General features: G+C 34.3%; 1 protein-coding gene across 4 annotated transcripts in view; it reads left to right on the top strand.

Annotated features, from left to right (window-relative positions):
- Positions 1-12746, top strand: part of EMSY (EMSY transcriptional repressor, BRCA2 interacting) — an 80662-nt gene that overhangs the window by 37991 nt on the left and 29925 nt on the right. For all 4 annotated transcript variants that reach the window (XM_054576297.1, XM_054576298.1, XM_054576299.1 and 1 more), the window contains exons 11-12: positions 4897-5046; positions 7650-7820. In XM_054576297.1, the coding sequence (XP_054432272.1) occupies positions 4897-5046; positions 7650-7820 (321 nt within the window). The remainder of the gene's footprint in view (positions 1-4896; positions 5047-7649; positions 7821-12746) is intronic.

Genomic DNA, 12746 nt, shown 5'->3' on the forward strand with positions numbered 1-12746 from the left:
GCATTACTTTCCATATGAATAATTGTAAACCTACTTTGCTCGCCTCAGTGTATTGCATTGATGACCCTAATAAGTTTAACTAACATCCATCACACATACTTACAAACTTTTTTCCTTATGATGAGGACTTTGAAGATCTCCTGTCTTAGGAACTTTCAAATATGCAATGCAGTATTAGCTATAGTCACCATGCTATACATACATCACCAGGACTTACTTATCTTATAAGCAGAAGTTTGTACCTTTTGATCACCTTCACCCATTTCAGCCAGCCTCTTACCTCTTGTTTGTTTTCTTGTATCTATGAGCTCTGCTTTTTTGTGGGGTTTTTTGTTCATTTTTTACAGTCTGTGTGTAAGTGAGATCATACAGTACTTAAAGTTTCTCTGACTTGTTTCACTTAACATAATGCTACCCATGTTGTTGTCAATGGCAGGATTATATCTATATACCACATTTTCTTGTTTTTTATTTAGATTTAATGTTTTCTTTTTTTAAGTATTTTCAAAATTTTCCACATGATTTTTCACTCATATATAAGCAGACCTTAAAGTAATGTGTGATAAAATCAGTGATGAAAGAAACAAAAACTCGTATGAGCAAGGATTATTCCCAGTTCATCACAGGCCTCAGTTACAACGTTGTCAGCAGCAGAACCGGACATAGCAGAAAATATGCCATACCATTCTTTTTTAGCTTTGTCTATATTATCCCTAAAAGGAAAGAAGGCATCAGAGCTGATAGAAACTTCACCAAATTTGTCAAACCATTCCTTCTCATCCTTAGTTAATAATTCAGGGACTTCTTCAAACAGTGCCTTCCATTTTACTAAGTCTTCATCCTCATTGATGGGTTTGGTAACATATTGATTGATGACATTGGAGATTTCTGCTCTGTCACTACGGTTTTAAACTTCATTAAGAGTACTCATGGATGATGTCTAAGCCACCAAAAGTTTGCCTTATCTTCTGCAAGCCATGTGCAGTGTATCCGAGACGGCTGTCCTGCTCCACTGCCAGTAACCTGATTGTTCTTGGCATGGCACACGGAGTTAAACTGAGTGTGCTTGACAGCCACAGTGGTGGCCACGATGAGGTCTGTGAGTGCACATTCCAGCAAATCTTTATTCTCGGTAACAGCATTACTAAATAGTGACCTGTCGACACCATTATTTCTCTTCTGGCTTAAATGGAGGCTAAAGAGTGTCGAACTTTATTTTCATCTGGATTATAAAACTGATCCATTTGAAGAATACAGTAGGTTTTTTTTTCCCCTCTTCAGCTTGCATAATCTCTGCTGATCTATTTTCAATTTTGCTTATTATTTTTTCTGCCGGTTTAAATCTATTGTGTGCCTCTCTAATGAATTTTTTAGTTCAATTATTGTACTCTTCAGCTCCAGATTTTTCTTTTTTTATATAATTTCTATCACTATTAATATTCTCTTTTTGATGCTACTTTGTGAGTACTCTTTTTTTCCCTCTGAAACCATACTTTTCTTTAGTTTTGTGAACTTATTTATAATGATTACTTGGATTTCTCTTTTGTTGTTGTTAATCTGACATCTGGTCATTCTCATAGGCAGTTTCTGTTGCTTGCCTTTTTGAATTTTTTCATAGTGTTTGGGTTATATTTTCCTGTGACTTTGCATGCCTCCTAGTGATTTTTATGGGAAACTAAAACATTTCCAACAAAAATCACTGGGAAACTAGACATTTTAGATGTTTATTTCGATATTTTAGGTACTTGGTATAGCTGGGTACTAGTCTTCTCCTATCCCTCAAGCCCTGATGTATTATTTTTCTTTGCTTGGTTGTTTGTTGTTTAGTGGCTAGATCAATTATTTTAGTGGAGTTAAGCCTCTGATGTGTTCTTCAGGGCGGTGCAGCTTTGGGTATGCCCAGCCATTCTGAGATGACACTGGTATTGGTATTGCCCTCTTTCTTTCCATGGCCACTCTCAGCTGCTAACTGATTATTGATTTCAACAATGCCCTGGAGCGTAAATTACTCTCTACAAGCTGATGCAAACTGTGGCTTCTTTGAAGGAATAGTTCCAGAGGTCTATTTTTGATATTTGTTCCGATCATTAGAGGATTCCTCTCAGCTTCTTTATTCCTCGGTTTCCTTCTGCAAACTATCTGGCCTATAGTCTCTAGAATGTGCCTTTATTAAATCCATGAATCTCCTCACAGATGCCTTTTATCACATCCTCCACTGTTCTCAATGCTCTGCTACAAATGAAGTTAGTTCCTTTGGGAAGAGATTAAGAGCCACCTGCTTTATGCCCTATTTCCAGCTCAGACAGCCATGGAGCTCTGGGGGTGGAGTCAGCGGCATGCTTCTCTGAATGACACCCCTGCCTTAGGAGCTGAGCACTCAGTGAAGGCAGGGTTGAAAGGACGGGTAGCAGCCTGAGATCCTCTTAGTTTTCTTTTCCTGGCAGTGGAGCCACCGCCTCACAAGCCATGGCAATGGTGATCAGGACCCCAGTATTCTCGGCGGCACCATGCCCAAGGTAGAGCCTTTGGCCCATGAATTGGGGGCTGAGCAGATGAAGGGAGCACCCACCTCTTGACTGCACTTGACCAGGACTTAGTCTTAGCAATAGGTACCTGGGGGCAAGATGGGATAAGCTGAAGTCCTGTTACTTCTCAAAAGAAAGTCTTCTGAATGGAAGCTGCAAGAAGGGAAACCCTGTGTTCTTGACTGCAGCAGTCTGTAGAGGAGACTGCCTCACTTAATAGCAGGGGAAGGAGGAGCAGATCTTGGTTTAAATACTACAGATCTTGCCTTTCTTACTGAATTTCTCTGTATTTTCTTGGATAGATGTTTCTTCATTTGTCTTTGGGACAATTTCCAGAGCTTTTCATTGGTGGTTATATCATTTTTACCAGCTTCATCATGCTACGTTTCCAGAAATTGATCTCTGGAATGGTTTTTGTTTATTTGTTTTTAATTGAGATATAATAGAAATATAACATTGTATTAGTTTTAGGTATACAGTATAATGATTTGATAGAGGTTTAGTTAACATTAGTTAACCTCCATCACCACACACAAATTTGTGTGTGTGTGATGAAAACTTTTAAGAGGAATGGTTTTTAAATACATTATAATTTTCTTTTTAAAGGACTGTAGAATTAGCCTGTGAAAATATCTGCACCTGCTATTTTTTGGTAAAGGGGGAGGAACTCTTAAAAATTTATTTTAAGGAAACTTGTTTATTTAGACACATCTTTTCTGAGGTCTGTTTTGATAAATACTATTTTTCTAGAAAATTATGTTTCACCCAAATTTTCAGCTTATTTGTAGGACTGAGCAAGGTAGTCTCTTATGATTCTCTTAAATTGTTCTGTCTGTGATTATTTGTGAACTTCTTTTTATGTGCCTTAAAGATTGTTATTGTAATTCACTAATGAGGTAATATTAATACCTGAAATAATTTTTCCCTACAACTTCACTGTTTATGATTTATTATAATCAGCATTTCTTTACTTCTGTGATAACAATACTTTATTGAATTCTTGATATGTACTAGGCACTTTACAGTTTTGATTTATTTAATCTTCACAATAGCCCTAGAAAGTATATGTTAATAGTATCTCTATTATGGATGAGCAAACGGAGTCATAGAGATATAATTTGCCTAATTATGCTTAGATGTTATAATTTTATATTCTTTGTTGGCATATGAAATTTAAAATTATTTAAAGCTATTAAAGAAATAGACTTGTTTGTTCCCTAATGTCTCAATCTGATCATTTTTTTTAAATTAATGTTTTTTTAAGGTTGATTTTATTTTAATTTTAGAGAAGGGGAGGGAGAAAGAAAGAGAGGGAGAGAAACATCAATGTGTGGTTGTCTCTCCTGCACCCCCTACTGAGGACCTAGACCACAACCCAGGCATGTGCCCTAGACTGGGAATTGAACCAGTGACCCTTTGGTTTGCAGGCTGGCATTCAATCCACTGAGCCGCACCAGCCAGGGCCTAATCACCATTTTAAAAAGTTGTAAAGTTTTTGTCTATCACTATACGTTCAATTCCATGAAAATAAACTCCTGGTGTAATACATTCAGTTCCTTGAATTATTTCAGTGAAGTAGATGGAGAAAAGTGTTCCTAAATTTTTCTTCCTCAGTTAATAATTATTAATACTTAAATTTGTAGTTAATTTGAAATGTTTCTTTTAAATGGACATTTTACATTAGGAAAGTCAATGTAGCAATTATAGCATTTAAATAAGATTTTTGAAAAGTGTAAAAAAATAACATCACCACCCTAACATATTGCCTTCAAATTCTTGTCCACGTGAATATTTTTTGTAGGTGCAATAATAATGTATTCTTTATTTTGTATTTAACAAAGTGAGCTATTAAAGATAGTTTTAAAAGCAGTCAATGTAAAAATAAAGGTTCAAAAAGAAAATGTTCTTGCTCATTTATAGTTTTCAACAGCCTTTATCATTTAAGAGGTTAGAGAACTATGTGGTGTAGTTGGAAATGTATAAAAACTATTTTAATATTTGTTTTTGACTTCTTATTCTAATTCTTTTACCCCAATCTGCATGGAGCAGATTGTTTGTCTATAAAAGTTAAGGTCAATGACTAATTTCGTTTGAAAGCTCTTATATAACATGATCATAGACAAAAGAAAAAATATTTTTCTTTAATAATTTAATAGCTTCTATAATGTTTTAATTGTATTCTTGGATGGGAGAAATTAGGAAAGGGGAATTTGAGAAATAAAAGTTGATAAAGGGTTTTTTTTTTATCCATATGAAGAAAGCTCTTTAGGCAAGGCGAAGTAAATGTGTGTAACTACTGCCCTCTTGGGTTGGTATAAGGCACATGTATTTAAAATAGTCTTGACTGACATTTATTTTTCTTCTTTCAAAGGTGTTAAAATCATCACACAGCAAGTTCAACCAAGTAAAATCTTACCCAAACCAGTGACAGCAACTCTGCCCACCAGTAGCAATTCCCCTATTATGGTGGTGAGCAGTAATGGTGCAATAATGACAACTAAATTGGTAACCACTCCTACTGGTAAGTTTTCTTGAGCATCAGTCCGTTCATTCACTATATACTTATTGAGTAATTTCTCTGTACCAACAATGTGTTTGACACTGTGGTTCAGAGATTATTGAGATAGTTCTTCAAAGAGGCCTTTGTTGACTTCCTGCTTCCCTCCATCTAAAAATAGTTCTTTCTCTTATTGTTATACAGTCCTCTATTCTTTTCTTTCATATCATGTACTGCAGTTTGTAATTACGTAGCTACTTTTTCTTGATTTGTTTAATGTTGTTCACCTTATTAGATCAAAAGCTCCCATATGGATAAGGGACCGTATCAGTTTTATTACCCATACATAGAGAGAGAGAGCTGGTCTGTAAGTCAGTGTTTAGTAGGATTTGCTGAGTGAATGAAAACACAGTCCCTGCCCAGAAGGACCTCACTTTGATGATGTTGAGAGTCCGTATTACATTACAGTGTATAAGCATTATGCAGACTGTGGGAAGCACAGGATGACATTTTTGCCTAGAAATGAGAGCAACCAGGTTATGCCCAATGAAGTGGCAGTGTAGAACATTTTAAATAATACCACCCTTTGTGACCTGAACAGTTAGTTACTTAATCCCTCAGTATTTTCCCTTGTCTATTTCAATAATCTTATGGCATAGGAGCAACAGTACCTATGCCATAAGGTAATTGTAAGTATTAAAGGAAATCAAGTATGAAAAGTCCCCAACAGAGTGCTCAATAGCTATTACTATTAATTAATATTAGAATTAGCCATTGCTATCATTTCAAATTTGTATAACTCTTACCAATTTACTTTAAGGATGGCCAGTATTTAGATAATAGTATCTAACTAGTATAAATGATACCTATCTGAGGTTTATAAGCTATCATCTCTTGGCCAGTATGTAAAGGTCTGTATAAACAGTGCATTTAATTCCCCTTAGGCTCTATTATCTCCATTTTCACCAACAAAACAAAGACTTATGTTAAGCAACTTTCCCAAGTTCGCATAGTCGGTAAAAGGCAGAACTGGGATTTGAACCCAGATCTTTTTGACTCCAAAACCAGTGCTTTAAAAAAATTTGTGGTAAAATATACATAACACAAAATTTACTATTTTCACCATTGTTAAGTGTACAGTTTGTTAGTATTAAGTACATTCACATTATTTTGCAACCATCACCACCATCTAGCTTCAGAACTTTTTGATCTTCCCAAACTGAAACTCTATAGTCTCATCTTCTCCCAGGCTTTGGCAGCCTCCATTCTACTTTCTGTCTCTATGCAAAACCTGTGCTTTAGAAATACTGTTATTCTTGTATTAAATCTATTATACTTCCCCCCCAAAACTTTTCACCATTTGGTCCAAAGACAGTAGTGTTAGGTATATATGATTCATCATGTCAGGGAAAGGTAGCGAGAGTAATGTGTCTGTTCCTATGTATCTATATTGGAATAAGTGTTTCTTTTTTAAAAAAACAAAAGCTTAAATTGAAATTTTTTACTGGTTATAATTTAACTGATTCAAACTATGTATCTATATAACATTTACTTTGCACTTGATCTTTTTTTTTCTGATTCAAATGTATGTTTGTAACCAATTTAAACTAATTCTACTTCATGTACTTTCCCTCCTCCCTCTTTTGGATAGGGATTGTGTTTTTAAATGGTGAATAACTTGCTAAAAGCATTTTTTGGGAGAGGATATTGTTGAAAATGGTTATCTTAGTGACCTCTGAATCTAATTATCATGAAAAAATTTTTTTTAGTTGAAGAAGGTGTTATCTTAGTCATTTTCATTCCCCTCAAAACTAATAGTTCTTAGCTTATGAATGGTATTTCTGAATTACCAGATTTGTAAGAAAGTGTAACAGGCTGATCTGGTTAGTTTTTAATTCCTCCTTGGGAAAAGAAAGAAGTTGTAGAAATAGTTGGGCAGAGTGTAAAAAACCCTTTTTTGAGAGACATGAAGAAAAATAACAGGTCAGTTAAAGTTGAGGAAATATGTAAATAATGAACTTTTTAGGCCAAAAAGAAATATTCTGGGCAATTCTTGGCAACTTTAACTTTAATCCCTAGTAAAATGATGGCATAACTTCTTTAAAGGATGGAAATGTATTTGCAGGGCAGCAGAGTACAAAACAGCAAAAGTTTATAACACTTTAAGCAAACAATATTGCCTTATTTGCTGACTGCTGACATTGGGCTTGGCACTGAGGCAGCATAAATCAGATGCAGAGAGACCTTAAAATCTGTAACAGAAAAGGCTAAAATGCTCTGGCAGAAAAGATGGTTAAATTTATGTTTCTTTTGGCATAAAACTAATGGAAGAAGGGTAGTGGAAGAAGCAACAGAATTAACATAGTTATACTTTTTCCTGGTGTTAGTAATTTGATGCAACATATCACAATATTTTATGTGTAAAATTGATTCAAATCAACCTGGCTATAGTACTTGCTATGTGTGTTGAAAACTGGCTATAAATTATTACTTAAGTCTTGATACCTTAAAATTCTGTTTTCAAGTTAAAGCAATGTAGGTTACATTGAATTATAGTTAAACTGTACAAGTTGCCATTCTTCTATAAGTAATGACAAGTTTTTCTTTTGGCTTTTCCCTTTTTATAGGCACACAGGCAACTTATACCCGGCCAACAGTGAGCCCATCCATAGGTCGGATGGCCGCAACCCCTGGAGCTGCAACCTATGTGAAAACTACCAGTGGTAGCATCATTACAGTAGTACCCAAATCATTAGCTACCTTGGGGGGCAAGATAATTAGCAGTAATATAGTTTCTGGTAGGTATATCTGAAACATACAAAAGGTACAGAGGAATTCATAAAAGGAAAAAACATTTCAACTGTCGAAGAATTCTGTTTGGTCTCAGTTTTTCACTTTGAAATCTAGAGGGTTTTTTTTTTTTTTCCTGATGTTTAACGATTATAGGTTTTTTTAGTTCTGGTATTAAATCTTCACATATTAAGCTTTTGATATTTTTAAAGTAGAACATAAATTTGCTTTTCTCAGAATGGAAAGATTATGACTTAATATTTGCAATAGAGATTTTTCATTTGTAAAATATTCTTCCATTTGTTAATCTGTTTAGACCTCATAACTCTGAGATAATTGGTATCATCCCCAGTTTACAGACACAAACAGATTTAAGGCTACAGAGACAAAATTGACCTGTCTAAGACCACACAAGCTAGGTACTGGAAGAACTAGTGTTTATTTATCTAAGTATGTTTGAGGAACCATAACTCATCATTTCAATTACTAATGTCACTTTAGCTTATTAAAAATAAAAATACTTGAATACCTTATTTGCTTTTCACCATTTATATTGACTGTTTACTCTTAAAAAATATTTTACTTAGGTAGTGAAGGCTAATATTTATTGGTATTTTAGAACCTTAACCTGGTTTTTATTGGCTCATTAATTCCTGGAGTATTTGGGTTGTGGATCCTGTAGTGGAATGTTTACATGGCATTTGTTTTGATTGATTATTATTTTTTAATTAAAATGATGTAAATAATCTTTGATCAAGCAAACCCTGTGGACTTTAACTGTTTACTGTTTTTGTAGACTAGCCATATTTTGTATGCCCCAGGTGAGTTCTAACATTTTAAAATGAAGGGATTGAAGTTCCTGGCAGTAATATGATGTTGCTGATAACTCAGAGAGTGAAAAAAAGCAAAGCTGGGCATGGTATTGGCATAGAGTACTATATTTAAAACTGTTAATTTTGGCTCTACTTTTAAGTGTAAGTGATAAAATTCAATGTTTGCCAAACTGAGGAGGGTGAAACCAGTAGGGAAAGAATGATCATACTCCAGATTTTTAAGAGGATATGATAAATAACTCAGTTAAAATTCAAATTATAATTTATTACCTGACAGTATCTTTAAATAGTATAGAACACATACTCAATTAAACATTTCTCAAAGAATTATGATGTTTTTCATTGGTATGTTGCTTTTTATGACTATAAGGTTTTTCCTTTACTTATATATGAATTCATGGTTCTACATAGTTTGAAGAGATGGTCAGACGTTATGAGGCCTCTGTTTTCCAACATTATTTATGATTTAGCTGCTTTGTACCAGGTTAGAGCAATGCAAAGTAAGCACATTTTTCTAGAAGCAAAGAGGTGGTCAGATACAACATTTACAGATTTTATCATGTATATAATTTATCGACCTTACTATTTAAATATAAAGCAGCTCACAGTTGCTATTTCAAGTGTAGTCATATACATGAGAATTCTTAAATTTTTCAGCTCTGTAGGATACTTGGCACACAGTTGAAACAACATTATTCATTGCATGCAACCCATTTTGTCTCTACCTCTGCCACTTTTATTTTAAAGAGCTTCTCTCATTTCTGACTGCTCCAAACTGACCCTTCTCTTACATATCAATGTTCTTTATAAAGATAGTTCTCTTATTTTGTAATATTCTTGTTCTTTGTGATACTAGGATTATAGGTTAGTTTTAAGCCCCAGATTATGTATTTATAGTAAAATGGTAAGTGTGGTTGGATGAATTCAGATAATTTGTGCTTTCATTCATGAGCAGATGCTGGATTCTGGAGTTCATACTCACCCGACCCCAGTGCCGTTCCTTGTTCCCCAACAAAAAAGAATGCTTTTCTTAAAATAGACTAAAAAATGTAACTGTAAAAGACTTTCAGAAAAGGTACTTTTTCCCTCATTGTAGGGAATATAGAAAATATAGAAAGGTACAAAGAAAAATTAAAAACTTAAAATTTTCACCAGCCAGAGGAATATGTTGAAATTTAAGTGTATATATTTCTGTAGGTTCCCTTTTCTATTTACTTCTTGTATAAATGTTGTGTGTGTGTGTGTGTATGTGTGTGTGTATTTTAAAACTGATGGCTAATATAATGTTTATCTTTTTTTATATAATAACATTATTTTCTCATTCCATTAAATGTATTTTGACACTCCTCCTGCCCTCACTAAATGGCTACACAATGTTCCCTCATATGAAGCACCATAATTTAGCCAGTTTCTCATTGTTGAATATTGTAGGTTGCTTTCAGGGTTTTTTTTGCCATTATCAATAATCCAGTGATGAACATCATTATATATATATATTATTATGTGAAGGTCTTAATTCCTTTGTCTAATATCCTAGAAAACAAGTTCATGCTTCCAAAGTGCATTCTGAAAAAGGTCAAGTTTTTTTTATTGGAATAAGCAATTAGATGGAAGGCATGACTTTTTTTGCAGTTATTTAACTCATATCTTAATAGAGTCAAATATTTACTTAAATGTGTATACATAGAACTATCAGACATGTAAAGGCTTTTGTGAACTCTGTTGAGGATTAGTTGAAGAATCATGCATATTTTATGCAGATGATTGGATCCTTCAGAGGTGAACTCATTATCTTTACCCTGAGGACATTATGAGGAGCCATGACAATGGCAAAACTTGATTTTGATTCTCTTAATCTTTAGTACAATGTCTAGGCAAGGAGCAAATGTTCATATACTTTTTAATTCATTTATTTATTTGTATATTCTATGAGCAGAACAACAGAAGACATTACCCAAAATGATAGTCAGTAATGCCAGATGACTGGGTATGGGGCCTGGTGGGTTCTTGGGGCAGTGTGGGGACCGCTCTGTACAGTGCACGCTTTTCTGGCCGCTTTGTTGTGTATCTGCAGCTGGCGCAGAATGGTATTGAATATAAACTGCAATTGAAGAAAACCATTACCCACGAGACCAAGATGGTCAGGGTGACTTAAGAATCTGTAATTTTTAAAAAGCTGTGGTACATATATAGAATGGAATATTATTGGGCCAGGAAAAGAGTGAAACCTTTCTATTTGTGACAACATGGATGGACCTAGAGGGTATTATGCTGAATGAAATAATTCAGTCACAGAAAGACAAATACCATATGATTTCACTTATATGTGGAATCTAAAGAACAATATAAACAAACAAAACAGACACACACTCACAGATATAAAGAAGAGACTGGTGATCACCAGAGGGGAGGGGAGTTGGGGGACTGGGTGGGGAAAGTGAAATGATTAAGAAGTGTATGTGTTTAGATATTAAATAAAATTTATTGTAGGCACTGAAAGAAAAAAGATCTGTGGATAGTAAAATCTGGGCAAGTAAATTTGTGTTCTTTTAAGCTTACCTACCATAATACTCAGACAATTATATGTACCTTATTTTTAAATAGGAATCCCTGGAATGCATCAGTATTATAGCTACCGTGATCCAAATGTGACTCTCAGTTATTTACACCCATTGTATCTTGATGCTTCATAAGTAAAGACTGTATATATAAATGGGTTTTCTGATACACTGTGAGCCAGAGGCTAGGCAGGGTGCTGTGATACACAGGGACATACATGAGGTACGTTCCTGGCCCTAAAGAATGCTCAGTTTGTATACGCTCTGTTGTAACATGAGAACTATAGACTGAATTCAGAGAAAGCACAGAGGAAGGCCTTTTTAAAAACTTAGTACTACTACTTACTTCAGTATGATATATAGGTATCACCTGAGATAAAGAAACATGCTCACTGGAATTTTAGAGTTTTATAATGTGATAATTCTAGTCACAAATTATATTGTATTTTAATATAATGCTGTACTTGCTTTGCTTTATGCTATGCCTTTTCCTTCTATTTTCTAACATCCCCTCCTCCACACACACATTTTATTAAGCTGATGGTCCTTGTACTTTGGGGTAGAGTTAAAGCTTAGTTTACATTTCCTTGAGGTAGTTTTTAATGCTTACTTTCTAAAAAGTTTTTTTTTTTTAGCCCAGACTTGGTGAGGCTGCATTGTCAAATGAGACATAATCACACAGGAGGGGTTAAGAGTTAATTAAGAGTTAAAGTTAATATAACTGAATAATGGGCAGCTTGGTTTTTGTAGCTCTTAGGCTGCTTTTTAGATCCTACAGGTAAAAGAAGAAACATTTGTGAAGCTGGGAGTGCACAGATAAAAGTGCTCTTTTGGTATAACTTGAGTGTTACCTTAGACTGATGAGATATTAGATGATGGCAAATATATTACAAAGACTGTAATGAGATCACCAAAAATGGACATATAACTAGAATAAGAACAAGCAAGAATAAGAACTAAGAACATTCTTATTACAATCTTATTTCTAAATCTCAAGTAAGGAATGCTAAGGTTTTTCAGTCAAAAACATAAAATTTTGTTTAATTTTTCTGCTTTAGAATATTTTAATCAGTCATGTTTTTAATGAATACCTGTTCTGTGCTTAGTCATTTAATAAATGATATGTAAGCCTATAGAAGAAAAAATACCTGTTTTTGTAGGCAGAGGAAATTGCATGGGCAAAAGTTGCATTGGGCCTGTTATGCCCAAGGACCAGTGTGGAAACCAACACTGAAGGAGAGGTCTATATTAGGTAATCCTGAAAATTAAAGTCTCACAGAACCTGGAAAGCTAAGCAGAGGAGTTTGGGCTTTTTGTGGTAATAGAAAGCCATAGTGAAGAAGTTAAATGTTAGACTAGAGTTCATGATGTGTATTCTGGAGTAGGAACAAATAAGATCAAATCAGTAGATTAAGGATCAGATCATATAGGAATTTGATAATCAAAGTGGGAAGTTGGAACTACATGCAAGAGGTTAGGATGGTTTTTAACAAATTTCTCATGTTCTGGGTCCTTGACATGATGAAATTAGGGTTTTTTTAGA

This window comes from Pteronotus mesoamericanus, unplaced genomic scaffold (assembly GCF_021234165.1).
Source record: "Pteronotus mesoamericanus isolate MK-2021 breed Mesoamerican mustached bat unplaced genomic scaffold, CSHL_Meso_final contig_33, whole genome shotgun sequence".
NCBI lineage: Eukaryota > Metazoa > Chordata > Mammalia > Chiroptera > Mormoopidae > Pteronotus > Pteronotus mesoamericanus.